The following is an 18,504-nucleotide window of genomic DNA, read 5'->3' on the forward strand; positions in this document are numbered from 1 at the left end:
GCTACAAGGGGATACACAGATTCCATGTTTGCTGCTTCTGCATATCAGTTATTCATTCATTCATTCATTCATGCAAACTTCGCTCATTTCCCATGCAAGCTGTACAGTGCATGGAATCATTAGAACCAAGGTTATGCTGTGGAAGTATGAGAGCAGTGTAGCAAACCTGATGTAGCTAAACCTGCTCAGTACTTGATAGAAGATTACCTGAAAATCATGACTGCCTTGAGTTCTGTGGAAGGAAGGTAGAATTAGGGATTGGGGTGGTGGGGTCAATTCACTTTGTTTTTAAAAGTGATTCTACCTAGTTCACATATTCTGAAATAACGCATCAACTGAAACACAACTATTCTTAAAAATGGGCACTTCTCTGAATTCTGCAAAAGCAGTTCTTCAGCAAAGTAATGTTTCCAAAAACTCATCTACTAAGTTAAATGTGCATAAGCATGCATATATTAGTGAAAATAGCACAAACAAATGCATTTTATTAAGGAGAATATCAAAACTAGGGGGAGAAAGCTTTGTGAAAAATGTGTATGTTATGCAAAACTGCAGACAAAAATGTGCATTAGGAGAAATTTGCACAAAAATGCTGGTTCCCCCCCCCCCTTACTGCAAACTGCTGTGGATATGTAGAGAACTGAGCTTAAGACTGAAAAAAGGAGAAATTGAAATCGATGTTTTCACCAACCATTAGGTGGGATGTAGATAAATGGTCATTTTTTATTTTTTAAAAGAATTGTTCATCTATACACACCGCAAAAAGGCGTACAAGTCAGACACTAAGAAATAAGAGTTTGATCTCTGTGTGAGCTTGGGTACCAGGCTCAGTGTTCAGGTGCATGTAGCCACTTTGTGCTGTCCCCCCCCCCCTTCAGACAAAGTTTCCAGTTCAGTTCCAACTTCCAAACTGGGTTCTAACATTTGGTGGAGAATGCAGTTATTGATCACACTACCTTGCATACTCTGGGAGCAGAAAAAATCTCTTTTCCCTCTCTTTAATTGCATCCCCATTAAGGGATTCAACACGTAAAGGTTCCAATCCCCCAAACATTTGCTGGAGAATGAGAAACAGTAAGCAGAACCAGCTTTCTGCAAACAGAGGTATAGACATTGTGAGCATGCACACTGGAGCTGAAGAGGGTAGACTAGGAGTCTGCAGGCATATTGTGGGAACTAAAGTGAGACTAGATCAGGAGTAGCCTGTTGTTGTTGTTGTTGACAACAACTCCCATTTTCCCTGACCATCAAGCACACTGGCTCTAGCTGATGAGAATTGTAGACCAACAATATCCGGATGGCACCATGTTGGCTACCCATAAAAAAATACTGACAGGAATGAAGCTCCCAGTGTCAGAGTTTTTCCACTTCATTCATAGCTTCTCTGTCTTGGTGGTTCACAGTTTACAAAGCTACTCTATTGTGAATTTGCAAGGATAGACTTTATTAAGTATTCAGGTGAAATAAACCACTTAGCATTACAGGACGACACATTTACAATAACCCAGGTCAGTCATCCACCCACAATCATCTGAAAGTTGCACATTTCTTGTGCACATCTGTGACATCACTCACACATCATCTTGTCATCAAAATGTAAACTATGCAATGGCATAGGACAGAGGTCAATTATATAGGTGCCCAGAACAGAGCAGCCTCATCAGTTCTTGATAATAGTGTTCATTTCATGCTAGCTAGATTACACAGTACACCCTCCCTTTATATAGCAAAATTTAAATATTTCAGATTTGATCCCAAATGAACCCTTTTCCTTCAAACAGTTTATTCCAATTAGCAGAGGCTAGAGAATAGCAGCTATAGGGGAGGAGATGCTGTAGGCAGTACTCCCTTCTTTTTTCTCCCTTGTCTATTCACACCACTCCAGCTTCTAACATTTCACCAAGCCTACCCTATTTACACTCTTCTGCCCAACCATAATAATCTGTAGATGATTAATGATAACCCAGATGTGAACCCATATGTTCATTGTTAAGGGAGTGAAATCATGGCCATACAGAAAATGCACGATTATATTACTGCTTGATTTTAATTACTAATTTTAATTAATATGCTTTTATATGACTTAGTGCTACCATGTGTATAATCCAAAAGACTACAGCTGTCAGACAAGACAAGAATAGATTTTGTTTTTCAGCAACTGAGCACAGAGCTGCTCATCATGTGAGTAAAGGACGGAGGAGGAGTTTGTGTATCAGTTAGGAAATCTAGGATGAAAGTGACGACAATGTTAGATATGCTGGTGGTGCTTCTGAACTGCTGTTCATTGGTGATGAGGGCAAAACATCTTCAGAGACTGGGTCCCTAGCAGAATCCTAGGCCAGGGATGAAGAGCAGCTGCAGTATGTAAGAGACTTTATCCATAGTTGTAGCATAGGTGGAAACAGGATAGGCCCAGATGAAAACTAGCATTTTCCACTAGTGAAACAGTGTAGTGGGAATCACAGATGTCCAAGTGATTGGTTTTGGTAATCTGGTGGGAAAAGATACATGCTGGTTAGTTACCAACAACACCTAAAGTCAGAGCCAATAGGCATGTAGCAAGTCCAATAAAGCTAGAAGGCAAAGGGTTCATGAGCTGATTTCATGAATACTCCAAAGGGCAGCATTCTCAGGCATAAGGAGCCCTGGGGCATGTCGTTTCCAGAGTACCCAGTGTGTGCATTAAGTATTCGGGCAACATAGGAAACTGCATTTCACAGAATTATTGGTGCCTGAGGTGTTGCTACTTTAGCCTTGAATGAGCCAAGGAGAAAAGGTCTTACAGAAAGGTTTCCAGAACTGTCACTTGGTAACCAGAAAAAGAAGAGGGTGCAAGTCAGTGTGTCTTGATGCCATGGGGAGGCTGGATGTAGAGGAGTGGTGGGAGGCACTAGCTGGGGAACCCCCAAGGGAAGAAGGTTTGGAGCCAGGGGAGTGGTGGTGGGATGACGATGAGTGGTCAGAGGGAGAAAAGGGAGAAGAATGGGAGGAGGAGATGTTGGAAGCTGAAGAGGTGACAGGATTTATTGAGCAGAAAGAGTCTGTAGCAAACAGCAGGCCAGAAGCAGAAGCTAGAGAGGAGCAGGTCAAAGAGGCAGAGATCAGGCAGGCTGCTTAAGAAGCCAAAGGGTCTCCCCTTCCTGCTGTGACCAGCTCTCCTTCCCCCTGGTCTCCCAGGGCAAAGGAGACACACACACACACATCAAGAAAGTCTTAAACTGCTTGGGAAGGATCTGGGGGGGCGGGGAGGATTAGACAACTGTGGGAAGACGGGGACCTTCAGTTCTCACAACTGCTTCATTGGGGCAAGATCTACCAGGAAGATTTGATGTGCTCACTAGACCTGGCCTCCTGAGCTGTTTGTTTCTTGGAATAAAGAGTTAAGTTCACTGATGCTGTGTATGTTTATTACTGACCTGCTCCTGGCACTTGCCCCTGGCACTTGATGAGAGAGACATTCTGACTCTTTTGTGTGCTTATTTATGTGATTGGAAGCATGGCCAGGTCCAAATTTCAAAATTAGGAAAATAAACCAAGCTGTTATCTATATGTGGCTTGGGGAGGTAGGAATCACCTTGACTTGCTAAGCCTAATTCTAAGTGAAGGGAAAGGAAGTTTGCTCATCACCAGTTTTTCCCCAAATTAACTCTTGATCATTCATTGTCTACTGAAGTGCTAAGCAGTATTGCATGTTAAAAAAGACAGGGCCCAAAGCAAGGGTGGAGAACCTCAGAACACTCTCTATTTACCGTATTTTTTGCTCTATATTCTCACTTTTTCCCTCCTAAAAAGTAAGGAGAAATGTGTGTGTGTCTTATGGAGTGAATGCAGGCTACGCAGCTATCCCAGAAGCCAGAACAGCAAGAGGGATTGCTGCTTTCACTGCGCAGAGATCCCTCTTGTTGTTCTGGCTTCTGAGATTCAGAATTTTTTCCCCTTGTTTTCCTCCTCCAAAAACTAGGTGCATCTTGTGGTCTTATAGAGCGAAAAATACAGTAGCCCTCAGGACTCTCTCCAGGCCTCACACTCTTTGTGAGACACAGCCCTCAGCAGCCCTGCTTTGCACCTTCCTTGGATGTTTTTGCCGGGCTCCAGTGTATCATCAGACTCTGATAATGCTTCTGGGTTGATGGGAAGGAGGATAGAGAAGGGTGTGAGAGTGTGAAGGAGCCAGCCTACTGTACAGAGGTAAAATTTGCATTTATTGCTGAACCCACAGCTGCTCCTGGCCCCACCCACCACTGTCATGTGGTCTATGGAATGTTGCCCAGAAGGGAATGTGTCCCTCAAGCTGAAAAATGTTCCCAGATTGAGAGACAAATAAAAATGACATGGAAACATGAAACGCATTTACCTTACTGATAGTTGCCGGTCTCGCTTGTCTTTATGGCTGATAATCTTCTTGTTTTTTCAAATCTGTTGAACATAAGGTAAAGTTTTGTTGGGGGGGGGATTTAAGCTGTAAAAGGAAACCAGGACTTCAGGGGAACCTAAATATAGATACAAAACTGCACAGAATGGAAAACTGAAAGCTTTCTAATCTGTGACGCTTCCACTGTTGCTCTTGCTGCCCATGCCCACTATAAAGTACTTTATGAAGCACCAAGAAGGATTCATTCCTACCTGAAGGTTCGCAGTATTTCCACTGGCGATCTTTATTATAGTCGCTGGTGAGAGAGCACCAGTACTTCCAGTTTACTGTCCCAACTGATGTACAGCTTGTGTAAGTCTTGCCATTGTAGGTGAAAGGAAAGACACAGCTCTTCGTAGATTCTCCATCTTGTCCCATGAGGGTTGGGAGTGGAATGTGAGAGAAAATCATGAGATGAGCACCTCTAGCAAAGGAATAAGGAGGCTAGGAAGCTATCTTAATAATACTTCTGATTATTTAGAAGTTATTTGCTCCCAAATAACTGTGCATTGAATTGCAGCCTACAGCATATTACTTCAACACATTAGGATCAAAATCTGCTTGGCGGCATGGGCTTCCAAGTAAACATGCATAAGATCAGGCTGCATGTCTGAAACCAACTTTCTCCTACACCCCCACCTGGGCAGCTTTCTGCTAACCTGGTAATAAAACTTCCCCACTTCTCAAATTTGTGTCAGCACAGAAGCTCCATAGCTTTTGCTCATCGTAGTTTGGAGTAGTGGAACACCAGTATCCCCCATTCTTCTCGCCGTTGTCATCCTCATTGGTGCAGGCATCAAATGTCTGGTTGTTGAAGGTGAAAGGGAACCAGCAGGGCTGGCCATTGGAGTTCCCTCCATACTCTGCAGACAGGGGGGACACAAAAAATAACATGCCGTAGAGTTTTGTCGTGTTGTCAAAGAGAACTGTATGAAGGATATGGGCAATGCCTCTGCATTCAAGGACTAGATAAAGACAGACACTTAATAAATTAGGCCAAGGCCCACCTCCTCCAACATCCTGTTTTCACAGTGGCCAGCAAGATGCCTATGGGAAGCCCATACAAGAAATGAGTGCAACAGGAACCTCCCCACTTCTGATTCACAGCAGCTACTAAACACAGGCATTGGAGGTGGAACACTGCCATTGTAGCTGGTAGTCTCTGGGAGCCTTATTCTCCATAATTTGTCTAACCCCCTTTTTAAAGCCAGCCACGTTGGTGGTCATCGCTACATTTTGTGGGATTGCAATTATATCCAATTAAAACTCAGTTAAAATCCTGTGATCTGCAGAGTCACCATCCAGGAAGGCCACTTTAGGAAGACACCGTACAAGGAGCAGATTAATGCCCATATGGCTCTGGGCAACTGGAAACAACAGAACATGTATTTTTTCACTGCCAATACTATACAGATATACAAGCTAGGTTCACGTTGTCCAGGCATAGGCAAACTTGGCCCTCCAGATGTTTTGGAACTACAACTCCTATCATCCCTAGCTAACAGGACCAGTGGGCAGGGATGATGGGAATTGTAGTCCCAAAATAGCTGGAGGGCTGTGTTTGCCTATGCCTGGTCTTGCCTATACTACATAAATTCCCAGATCGTACAGAACAACCTTATACCTCCCTGCTACTTCAAGATGAAAACCCAGATGTTACATACTCAGTTGCTAGATTCTGCACTGCCATGATGAATATTCATCAAAGGGTGGTTTGCACCACAAACTAGGCCCAAAATGAGCGCTCACAACTTACACTGTGGGCGCCCTTTGCAGGATCCTGGGGACCTACCGGCTGCTTGGGCTGGCCTGCCTCTCAGTGCTATTCTTTGGAGGTTCCCGCCAAACCTCAGTCATTTAGCACTGCTGGAGGTGGGGCCAGTCGCATAAATAGGAGGCGAAGCCGGCAGCAGCCAGGCAGTCAGCTCAGGACTCTACCTTGGAGGGAACATCCTTTCCAACTGCTGTCTTTGTCATAGTCTGGAGTTGTGGCACACCACAGCTGCCCATCAAAACTTCCTTCTTTGGTGCACGAGGAGTATGACTTGTTCCTATACTTGAAGGGAAAGACGCAGGAGGCAGGTTCTGAAGAGAAACAGAGTGGAGAGGTGAGTCATATTCCGTTGCATTTTGTGTGCATGCTAGCCAGCTGTAAGGGGAATTGGCCAAATTCTGCAGATAGATAGATAGATATAGATGAAATGGATTGAATCCAGGTTATGTCAGTTGTACTCGGGTAGCACTGAAATCCACTTAAGTCACGAATTTGTCTCATTGATTGCAGTAGGATTTTATTATAAAATGACACCTTAGATATAATGTGCATTCAGATGTGGGAATTATTGTATTCGTTTTCCTGTTTACAATGTTGGCACTTCTGTTCCTTTCCCAACATTCCTTGTACACTGCATTACCTGTGGAGTTATGGAACGGTGTCTTCCTGAGGGATATTACTGCATGTTGCACTAGATTTCATTCACATTGTGTCCCACAACAGTGTGTGCCATCAGACGGGTCATCAGCCCTTAATCCTCATGTGTGCTTCTTTTCTCCCAAGGCCAGGAAAGAATTGGATTCAGAAATACAGCCCCAGATTTCATCACATGCGTGGCGGTAGTGTGTTACATAAAAACCATGGGGAAAATTATAGCACATAACACCCATGATTTTCCAGTTTAATTGGGTTGAATAAAGTACTTCCTGAATGCAGCCAATATTGTGAGGACCAACCCTACTTTTAACCTGGCCTGGGACTTCATAGTGAAGGACAGGTATGCAATAATAATAATAATGATGAGGAGGAGGATGAGGATGATGATGATGATGTCCAGGTGTTCAGCCCTTATTTGGGACAAGGAAGAGAAACATTTCTGGTCTGTCACCCTGAACAGCCTTTCCCACATACTTCCCTATTTTGCTTACTTGAGGGTTCACAGTATGCCCACGTCGGATTTTCATCGTAGTTGGTGACAAGAGAGCACCAGAGCTTCCCATCGAATCTCCCATCTGTTGTGCAAGCTTTGTACCACTTGCCTTGGAAGACGAAAGGGAACATGCAGGGCCCTGTAGCTAAATTTGCATCTAGTCCTGGAAGAAGTGGAGAAGAGAGAGAAGGAGGGGCTTCCTTAATAACCCACAATGCTTCTTTGTCCTGCTGAATGCGCTCAGCAATCAGATTCCTATGCCTGATTAAATCATGGAACAACTACCCACATCACCATCCATCTAAAGTTTTAAAAATGCTATCCTATGCACAGTGCTATTTTTCTAGAAGAAGAATGAAGGACAGAGAGGGCTGTGTAAGTGTAAGGTAATATGGACATTCTTTGCTGTGCTCACTTTTCCTTTTGACTCCTCTCATCACTACCATGTGGCCCTGGGAACGTTACCTAGAAGGGAATGTGGCCCTCAGATGGAGGTGGAATCCTCAACTCTGGTACAGCAGAAGGAGAGAAAGAATTGCAGGGACTCTGCACCGGGGTGTAGCTATTGGCTCCATCACCCCCCGCCATCGCATCCGCTGCCTGGAGTGCGACCGGCGCAGGACTGATCCACCCTGCAGGGGGGATGTGAGTGCCGCTGCATTGATCCACCGGGGGGTTCGTCACATACACCCCAGGGATGGCATCTGGGGCAAACTGCCCCCCCTGCAATGCCACTGCTCCGCACTGATAATCTGACTATTGACTGTTGCAAGCCACTCTGAAAGCTTTTACCACACACCCCTCTTCAATCAAGCATGGGGTAAAACATGTTTTAAGTAAATAAAGGAAAATACTCCCAAAACAGTGTGTATAGGATTGCCGCTCATGTTCCATTGATTCCAATGGGAGAAAATTAAACATATGCCTAACCCTCCAACATTTCTCCAATGAAAATAGGGACACCCTAAGGAAAAGCGGGGCATTCCAGGAGCAGATCAAATAAAAAACCAGAATGGCTTCTGTAAATCTAGGACTTTCCCTGGAAAATAGTGACACTTGGAGGGTCTGTAATCCACCCACTAAAATAAATGGAAAAACTGCTTAATTTTGGGTGGCTCTGATACCCTTAATTTCACACTTCCATTTTGTAATGTGACTGCCTGGCCAATGCTGATGCTGATGTCAAAGTGAAAGCAAAGCACTGGAAAGGAGAGTTTACAAAGAGCATTTGCAGAGAATGGAATTTACAAGGGAATATTCTCAGTAATGTGTACCCCCAAAAAATCAGTCATTGTGCTTAATCTACAACCAACCATCTTCCAAGCCCTGTGATGCAACCCAACCCTGGCTTCTAATCCAACAGGCCCCCAGTTTACATACTGGTGTCAGCACAGAAGCTCCACTTCTTGTCCTTATCATAGCTTCCTGTTGTAGCACACCAGTAGCGCCCTTTTATTTCGAATTTGTTAGTGCAGGTGTAGTAAGTATGGCCTTTGTAGCTGAAGGGGAAAACACATTCTGCTCCATTCGAGTTGCCTCCATATTCTAGGCAAAAGACAAAAGCAGAGTTTGTGAATGTTTATGCCAATAAATGATTAGTAACAGTTTTCTTGCTTCTTTCTTATATTATCCTTTTTTAAAAAAAATAGTCACACCCTATCGCAGGGGCAGGGAACTGGATGCAGCCAACAGCCAGATTCTTACCTGCCCCAAACACTGTGGGCTATTTTGACAGGTAGGCAAGACAAATCAAACCAGGCAGACAAAGGCTTCAGGATCTGTATATGCTGCTGATCAACTGCCCGCCACCAAACCCCATTTCCTTTGCCTGCTGGGATTGAAATCCAACCACTCAGGCAAAGACACATAGTGCCTATATAGACACTGCCTCTGGGGGTTGTCACAGATATGTATCATTAACGAGAATTAAACCTATTTACTTCCTGAATGGGGACGCCAGAGGGTTACTATATGTTACACAAAAGTATAAATGTGTCATTGCCCATTTACTGGGGGAGGCACATTTGAGTAGAGTGACTGAGAGCAGAAAAGCAGTGGTAGAGTATGTTGACCCCTATCTCCGTATTGCCTAGACACACACACACGTTCAAACATGTTTGCATGGGCCGATATGCAGTATCAACACTGCAAGAGGGGAAAACAGCTAATGGTGAGCAATTTGGAGTAGGAAGATGGTTAATCACTCCCTGCAAAGCTGCTCTTCTTAACAATAGGATGAGATTGAGACTGTAATGAACTTTGTTAATCTTTTTGGTCACCTCCAGAGCAAAATATCTTGCAGGAGGGATTCATGTCCACATCAGGAATTCAGGTTTGCACAGTTGAAGTAGCTTAAAGCCACTTTAAAATACATACATACATACATACTTTTACAAGTAGTAAAGTGGCAGAGAAATGCCCTGAACAGTCTGGGATAAACAAATGTCTAATGGTAAGACATATACAGTGGTACCTCGGGTTAAGTACTTAATTCGTTCCGGAGGTCCGTACTTACCCTGAAACTGTTCTTAACCTGAAGCACCACTTTAGCTAATGGGGCCTCCTGCTGCCACCGCACCGCCGGAGCACGATTTCTGTTCTCATCCTGAAGCAAAGTTCTTAACCTGAAGCACTATTTCTGGGTTAGCAGAGTCTGTAACCTGAAGCGTATGTAACCTGAAGCGTATGTAACCCGAGGTTCCACTGTAAATGTTGTGCAAGCAAATCAGCATGAATGCTTGCTGTTGTATAACCTCCCCACAAACAGATCAGAACAAATGTTCCATCAGAGGAATATTTACAAGAGGGCAAATGGGCAACTGCCCAAAGGAGCTAATTTGAAGAGGGGGCAATGAGCATTCCTGGGCATTGTGAGGATTAGAACTCCCTTTAGGATGGTGCAAGAGCTCAGAAAATGGAATAACATCTTTAAGAGGAGGAGGGAGAGGTGGTGGTGGTAGAGTAAGGGGAATCCCTGTCCCACTGGCCTGCTGGTGATGCTTGCTAGCCATAGGATTGCCACCCCCATTGGATTCCACTGCCTGAGGTTGCTGCTTCCGTCTACCTCATGAGCAGGCCAGCCCTGCTAGGACCTTTTTGGATCGATTTCAACTCATAGAACACTTCAGTGTGTAAATAAACATAGTCTGCAGGACGACATATTAACACGCAAATGAATGTTACCAGAAGGACTGTATGCCTCTCACCTCTAAGAGCACATGGCTTCCATTTACGATCCTTGTCATGGTTTTCAGTTGTGGCACACCACAGCTGTTGGTCAGGGTTGCCATCAGTGGTGCACGAAGAGTAGTATCTGCCATTGAAAAGGAATGGGAGAACACAGCCTGGAGGGGCTGGGAGGGAGATAAAGGAAAAGGAAAAATAAGGAAAGTTGCACCACACTCAGCAGAAACTGTGTGAAAAGAAAAATACAGAAGAGATGGCCATCTGTCATGGATGTTCCTTGGGTGCCCAGGAGCTAGGTTTGATTCAGTTCGCATTTAAAGGCAAATCTACCAAATTCGCACTTTTCAAAACATTGTGCCTTCAAAATTCTCACGTCTCCAAATTTTGCAGTGGAATTCTCTAACTGAATAATGTGTACAAAAATGCATGGTGCACTATGGACCCTTTTAGGGCCTGGCATGCACACTGCAGGGGAGCATTCAACAGCAGCATACTTTATTAATTTGGTTAAACTACTTGTTATATATAACCTTTCTTCCACTTGTGTCTCCTGCGTTTCATTTGGGTGTGGGAGCAAAAAAAAAGCACCCCAGTGGCAAAAAAAATCAATCAACTTTGCCAGAATTCATTTTGACCCAGGTGCTTCTGTTTTGCTTTGCTTTGCTTTGCTTTCAGTATTAAAAAATGTCAGTGATGAAATGGTTAAAATCTAGGAACATTGTTTGCTACTGTGCAGGTTTCAATAAATAAGGAGAACCCCCTTTTCTTGGAAGAAGGAAATATCACTTTTATTTAATATGGGGCTCCTTTGTAAAATACTGGGTGGAACATGAGGATCTGAGTTGCAGAGAGCTTTATTTGATGTATGGATCAAATTAAGATGTGGAATTGGGGGGGAACAGAGACATGGTGTTTTATTTGGATGGCAAATTACTTATTTCCTCAGCATGCCCGATTATGATAACATTACTAGTTATGTAATTACCGGTAATCTGTCATTTTTCAATATGTCAATTTGTGTGTTTTAATATTTAATGCAAAAATAAAAGATTAACTATTAAAGCTAAAATCAACTGCAAGGGATTTGTTGAAAGTAGGACTCCGTGATATTAAATAAAAAAATTCATTCCAGTAGCACCTTAGAGACCAACTAAGTTTGTTGTTGGTATGAACTTTCGCGTGCATGCATACTTATTCAGATCTGTAACTAGATCCATGATATTAGGCACCTTTGCTGTACGCTTTTTGATGTCAGCTTTTTTAAAAAAATTGCTTAAACAAGTCTGCCCATACAGGTAATCCCATTTGATATGATGTAATATATACATATATATAAGGAAAGTCCAATGCTGTAAAGAAAAATATTGCATAGGAACCTGGAATGTAAGAACCATGAACCTTGGTAAGTTGGATGTGGTCAAAAATGAGATGGCAAGAATAAATATTGACATCCTGGGCATCAGTGAACTAAAATGGACGGGAATGGGAGAATTCAGTTCGGATAACCATCACATCTACTACTGTGGGCAAGAATCCCGTAAAAGAAATGGAGTGGCCCTCATAGTCAACAAAAGAGTGTCAAAAGCTGTACTGGGATGCAATCTCAAAAATGATAGAATGATCTCAATACGAATCCAAGGCAGACCTTTTAACATCACAGTAATCCAAGTTTATGCACCAACCACTGGTGCTGAAGAAGCTGAAATTGACCGATTCTATGAAGACTTACAACACCTTATAGAAATGACACCAAAGAAGGATGTTCTTCTCATTATAGGGGATTGAAATGCTAAAGTAGGGAGTCAAGAGATAAAAGGAGCAACTGGCAAGTTTGGCCTTGGAGTTCAAAACGAAGCAGGGCAAAGGCTAATAGAGTTCTGCCAAGAGAACAAGCTGGTCATCACAAACACTCTTTTCCAACAACACAAGAGACGACTCTACACATGGACATCACCAGATGGGCAGCATCGAAATCAGATTGATTATATTCTCTGCAGCCAAAGATGGAGAAGCTCTATACAGTCAGCAAAAACAAGACCTGGAGCTGACTGTGGCTCAGATCATCAGCTTCTTATAGCAAAATTCAAGCTTAAACTGAAGAAAGTAGGAAAAACCACTGGGCCGGTAAGATACAATCTAAGTCAAATCCCTTATGAATACACAGTGGAAGTGAGGAACAGGTTTAAGGATTTAGATTTGCTGGACAGAGTGCCTGAAGAACTATGGATGGAGGCTCATAACATTATACAAGAGGCAGCAACTAAAACCATCCCAATGAAAAGGAAATGCAAGAAAGCAAAGTGGCTGTCCAATGAAGCCTTACAAATAGCGGGGGAGAGAAGGCAAGCAAAATGCGAGGGAGATAGTGAAAGATACAGGAAATTGAATGCAGATTTCCAAAAAATAGCAAGGAGAGACAAGAAGGCCTTCTTAAACAAGCAATGCAAAGAAATAGAGGAAAACAATAGAATGGGAAAAACCAGAGATCTGTTCAAGAAAATTGGAGATATGAAAGGAACATTTCGTACAAAGATTTCCATAATAAAAGACAAAAGTGGAAAGGACCTAACAGAAGCAGAAGACATCAAGAAGAGGTGGCAAGAATACACAGAGGAACTATACCAGAAAGAAATGGATGTCTCGTATACCCCAGGTAGTGTGGTTGCTGACCTTGAGCCAGACATCCTGGAGAGTGAAGTCAAATGGTCCTTAGAAAGCACTGCTAATAACAAGGCCAGTGGAAGTGATGATATTCCAGCTGAACTATTTAAAATTTTAAAATATGGTGCTGTTAGGGTGCTACACTCAATATGCCAGCAAATTTGGAAAACTCAGCAGTGGCCAGAGGATTGGAAAAGATCCGTCTACATCCCAATCCCAAAGAAGGGCAGTGCCAAAGAATGCTCCAACTACCGCACAATTGCACTCATTTCACACGCTAGCAAAGTTATGCTTAAAATTCTACAAGGCAGGCTTAAGCAGTATGTGGATTGAGAACTTCCAGAAGTGCAAGCTGGATTTCGAAGGGGCAGAGGAACCAGAGACCAAATTGCAAACATGCACTGGATTATGGAGAAAGCTAGTGAGTTCCAGAAAGACATCTACTTCTGCTTCATTGACTATGCAAAAGCCTTTGACTGTGTCGACCACAGCAAACTATGGCAAGTTCTTAAAGAAACGGGAGTGCCTGATCACCTCATCTGTCTCCTGAGAAATCTCTATGTGGGACAAGAAGCTACAGTTAGAACTGGATATGGAAAAACTGATTGGTTCAAAATTGGGAAAGGAGTACGGCAAGGCTGTATATTGTCTCCCTGCTTATTTAACTTATATGCAGAATTCATCATGCGAAAGGCTGGGCTGGATGAATCCCAAGCCGGAATTAAGATCGCTGGAAGAAATATCAACAACCTCAGATATACAGATGACACAACCTTGATGGCAGAAAGTGAGGAGGAATTAAAGAACCTTTTAATGAGGGTGAAAGAGGAGAGTGCAAAATATGGTCTGAAGCTCAACATCAAAAAAACGAAGATCATGGCCACTGGTCCCATCACCTCCTGGCAAATAGAAGGGGAAGAAATGGAGGCAGTGAGAGATTTTACTTTCTTGGGCGCCATGATCACTGCAGATGGTGACAGCAGTCACGAAATTAAAAGACGCCTGCTCCTTGGGAGAAAGGCGATGGCAAACCTAGACAGCATCTTAAAAAGCAGAGACATCACCTTACCAACAAAGGTCCGAATAGTTAAAGCCATGGTTTTCCCAGTAGTGATGTATGATGTATGGAAGTGAGAGCTGGACCATCAAGAAGGCTGATCGCCGAAGAATTGATGCTTTTGAATTATGGTGCTGGAGGAGACTCTTGAGAGTCCCATGGACTGCAAGAAGATCAAACGTATCCATTCTTAAGGAGATCAGCCCTGAGTGCTCACTGGAAGGACAGATCGTGAAGCTGAGGCTCCAATACTTTGCCCACCTCATGAGAAGAGAAGACTCCCTGGAAAAGACCCTGATGTTGGGAAAGATTGAGGGCACGAGAAGAAGGGGACGTCAGAGGACGAGAAGGTTGAACAGCATTCTCGAAGCTACAAACATGAGTCTGACCAACCTGCGGGAGGCAGTGGAAGCCAGGAGTGCCTGGCGTGCTCTAGTCCATGGGGTCACAAAGAGTCGGTCACGACTAAACAACTAAACAGCAACAACAAATATATACATATTTTTCTGAGTATAAGACTATATATTTTCCTACATTCTTGAAGTTTAAAAGAAGGCGTCGTCTTATACATGGATAGTGTATACTGCATTTTCTTAATTTTGAGTCCCAAAAAATAGGTGGCGTCTTATACACAGGGGCGTGTTATACGTGGAAAAATACAATAATATGTGTTTCATAATGCATATTTTTTAAAACTCTTGGCTTTATGGGGGGAATAGGGTGGCTTATTTTTAGTATTGATTTTATCAATAATATTAATGCATATTTTATGTAAACCACTTAGAGGCTTTCATGATTAAGTGGTATATAAATCTCATTAAATAAATAAGAAAGTAAAATGACACACACACCAACCCAGTGAAAAGGGGCCAGAGAATTGACAGGTGGAATGGTTCTTACCTTCAGATGCCACAAGTAGTGGCAGGAGAGCCCAGGTGCATGTGAGGAAAGCTATGACAGGAGCCATCTCTACTCTCAGTCAGGGAATCTGACAGGCGTGAAGAAACCACATCATGCTCACTCTTTATATAGGCCCTGCCTGGCCACATCTTCCTCCCACAACTATAACAGAAGGAGATGTTCAAAACCCTGCTATGTTAAACCTGACCTTTTCAACCAGCATTAGACCGCTCCCATTTTCGCTTCACTTCTGCACGAGCTGATGCAGTACGGGACAAAGCTTTTGCTCGGGATTGCCAAATGGCTAAAGGGAAGAAAATAGTCATTGCCTGCTCCTATCTCTTTAACAGAGGCTACACAGACTGAAACTAACAAGTGAAGTTTTCATCCCTGAACGCTGAACACGATGACTTGGAAATTGCTGCTGATCTAGCCAGTGTTTCAAGGGCAGCTGAAATTTTATTAGGCGGTGTATGGCCAGTGAGTGCTGTTTGTCCTGTCTGCAGTATTTGTTGGCCCTTTCATTGTGACCTGGCAGTTTCTACTGAAAGCATAAGAGCTTATTTTTAAAGAAGATGGAAATGCTGCCTTAAAGTAAAAGACACTGTTGCTCCTAAAAGCAGGAACACTGTATGTTCTTTCATATATACATATATATATATATGTATGTGTATATATATATATGTATGTGTATATATATATATATATATATATATATATATATATATATAATTTTAATATATATATATATATATATATATATATATATATATATTTTATATATATATATATATATATATATAATTTTTATTTAATTATCTGTTTTACATTTTAAAATATTCATTTAAACAGCCTTAAAATATCAGTGACTTCCCTTCTTCTCTTTCCATAGTTCATTTTGCATAACATAAATCCCTGCATATTTTACATAAACTAAACCATTCAGTGTTCCATTATTACATCCATCAAAACTTATTTACACAGTTGAATTTATCTTAATGCTGCCCTTGTTTTCAGGTGTACACAATTTCCCCCCATATATTCAATAAACATTTTCCAATCTTCTTTAAATGTATGTTCTTCTTGTTCTCTTATTCCATACGTTAGGTCCACAAGCTGCACATATTCCATCAGTTTAAGTTGCCATTCTACTTCAGTTGGGAACTCGCTCATTTTCCATTTAGGGGCTAACAAAAACACAGGCCGAAGTAGTAGCATACATAAATAACCATTTTGACGCCTGGGAATTTCCATCTGAATTATTCTCAACGAAAAGGACTCTGGTTTTCTTGGGAAAGTGCTTTTAAACTTTTTTTTTCAGTTCATTATAAATTATTTCCCAATACTCTTTAACCCTTTTACAGGTCCATCACATATGAAAGAACATACTCTCAACCTCATTGCATCTCCAGAGGGGTACTCTATGTTCTTCCCACTCGAGACTCCTTTTGGCTCATGCTAGGTTGTTCATGACCACTTACCTCCTTGGTGAGACTGAGTGATGTGGGGAAATCCCTCTTTAGCTACCTTATGGGCATAGCAGAGGGTAAAAGGAAAAGTTAACAAGGATGGGCAACTCCTTTGATCTGGGGCTACATTCTCCCTGCCTTGCCATGACGTCGTTACTCATCTCCCCATTGGCCATGGAGGTCCACTTCCTTGCTTTCCAAGGCTGAAGGACCCTCTGAGTGCAAGATTGTGCTTGGCGCATCTTCTCAGTTAGAACTGAGAAGTGTCCGTGCCAGATGGGAGAGAAGCCTAAGAGAAACTCTGCCTGGCACCCAGCCAGATCACTCTTGGGTTTCCCTCCTGCTGCTATCACTGGGAATGGAAAAAGCTACCATATACTGACTCAGACTGTACTACCTACCTGGATATGCCAGGGGTTGTACTTGGGACCTTCTACATGCAAAGACAGGTGCTCCACCACTGACCTCCAGCCCTATCATCGTTGCTTTGCCTTCCCTCCCAGTGCTTCCATCCCCACTCAGTTCCCAAAGACCTCCACCATCGTCCAGGCCATGTGACACACACAACTCTGTCCTCTTAACACTTCACAACTGCTCATCACCTCACTCTGCCACCTGCTTCAGGTAATATACCATGCGCTGGAGAACTGGTGTCTGACTGGTGCTTGTTTTGTCTTCCTTCCTACCAGGCAACAGGTATCATTGGGTGAGGTGGCCACGGAAATAAACTCTTCAAGTTCCTGTTATCTCTTCATTGCCCTTTCCAAAGCAATCTGCCAAATCTACTGTGAGAGTCCCAAAACAGAGAATTTATTCCTCTGCCCCCCACAAGCTCACTCAAGGTTAGTAATGATGGTTGCAAAGAGCAACAGTGTACTATTAAAGTCCTTAATTATTATGAAATAATATGTATATACTGGTCACTTAGTCCAAGGTTTTGCTATTAATTTTCCATTACCATGATTGACCCCCTTCATGGATCACTGCCTTGGATCACGACTAAACAACAACAACAACACCATGATTGACATCAATTGAAGCATTCCTCTGGGACAGCCTTTTTGTTGTTATTGTGACAATTGCAGGGGCAAAATGGATTAATCCCTCTCTCCCAACATGCTGTGGTTCTGATTCTAATTTTTTGAAGGGGGAGCAGTTGTGCCTGCTATTTACCATTCAAAAGATAAGCCGCAAATCCAAAAATGACACATATAAATGATACATATGCTACTTAGTCCCAAATCTCCTTGAATTCAGTGGGATTTGGGGTGACCTTGAAGCTCATTTGGGCCAGTCCCTATCTCTCAGACTACCTACCTACCTCACAGGGTTGCTGTGAGGATAAAGAAGGGAGAACCAAGTACTCTACCCTGCGATCATGGGGGGAAAGTAGAATATAAATATAACAATACTCACCCCCATCGTTCTGCCCAGACACTGAAGTCCAGCTCCGAGGGCCTTCTGGCAGTTCCCTCACTGTGAGAGGTGAGGTTACAGGGAACCAGGCAGAGGGCCTTCTCGGTGGTGGCACCCACCCTGTGGAATGCCCTCCCATCAGATGTCAAGGAAATAAACAACTATCTGACTTTTAGAAGACATCTGAAGGCAGCCCTGTTTAGGGAAGTTTTTAATGTTTGATGTTTTATTCTGTTTTCAATCTGTTGGGAGCTGCCCAGAGTTATTATTATTACTTAAAGACACTTCTGAAGCAGCGCCTTTCTTACTCACTTTTCCCCCGATTCTTACACCTCTCAGCAAGTTCACCATGTTTTCCATCTGAATTTTCTAACTGTTCAACTGGCCCCAAGAACCCCACTGTCCAATCAGACCTTGCTGTTACACAAACCAATCACACATTAGAGCAAAGCAACCAATCATATAGAAGTTCCATTGTTT

General features: G+C 42.8%; 1 protein-coding gene across 3 annotated transcripts; it reads right to left on the reverse strand.

The window, feature by feature from the left end:
* Window positions 1-1,861: 1,861 nt before the first annotated feature.
* Window positions 1,862-18,470, reverse strand: LOC310746634 (epididymal sperm-binding protein 1-like). Of its 3 annotated transcripts, none has more exons than XM_083580608.1 (11): window positions 18,337-18,419; window positions 17,242-17,393; window positions 15,140-15,301; window positions 10,542-10,688; window positions 8,716-8,880; window positions 7,334-7,498; window positions 6,350-6,496; window positions 5,071-5,274; window positions 4,624-4,779; window positions 4,355-4,416; window positions 1,862-2,491 (listed from the first exon to the last, which is right to left on the reverse strand). In XM_083580608.1, the coding sequence occupies exons 3-10, from the start codon at window positions 15,204-15,206 to the stop codon at window positions 4,385-4,387; spliced, it is 1,083 nt and encodes a 360-aa protein (XP_083436734.1). In that variant the 5' UTR covers window positions 15,207-15,301; window positions 17,242-17,393; window positions 18,337-18,419; the 3' UTR covers window positions 1,862-2,491; window positions 4,355-4,384. The 3 variants fall into 3 exon arrangements, with proteins under 3 accessions (XP_083436734.1, XP_083436733.1, XP_083436732.1); XM_083580607.1 differs by having other exon boundaries at window positions 17,211-17,393; XM_083580606.1 differs by lacking the exon at window positions 17,242-17,393 and having other exon boundaries at window positions 18,337-18,470.
* Window positions 18,471-18,504: the final 34 nt, after the last annotated feature.

This window comes from Podarcis filfolensis, assembly GCF_964270895.1.
Source record: "Podarcis filfolensis genome assembly, chromosome: 13".
Classification (NCBI taxonomy): domain Eukaryota; kingdom Metazoa; phylum Chordata; class Lepidosauria; order Squamata; family Lacertidae; genus Podarcis; species Podarcis filfolensis.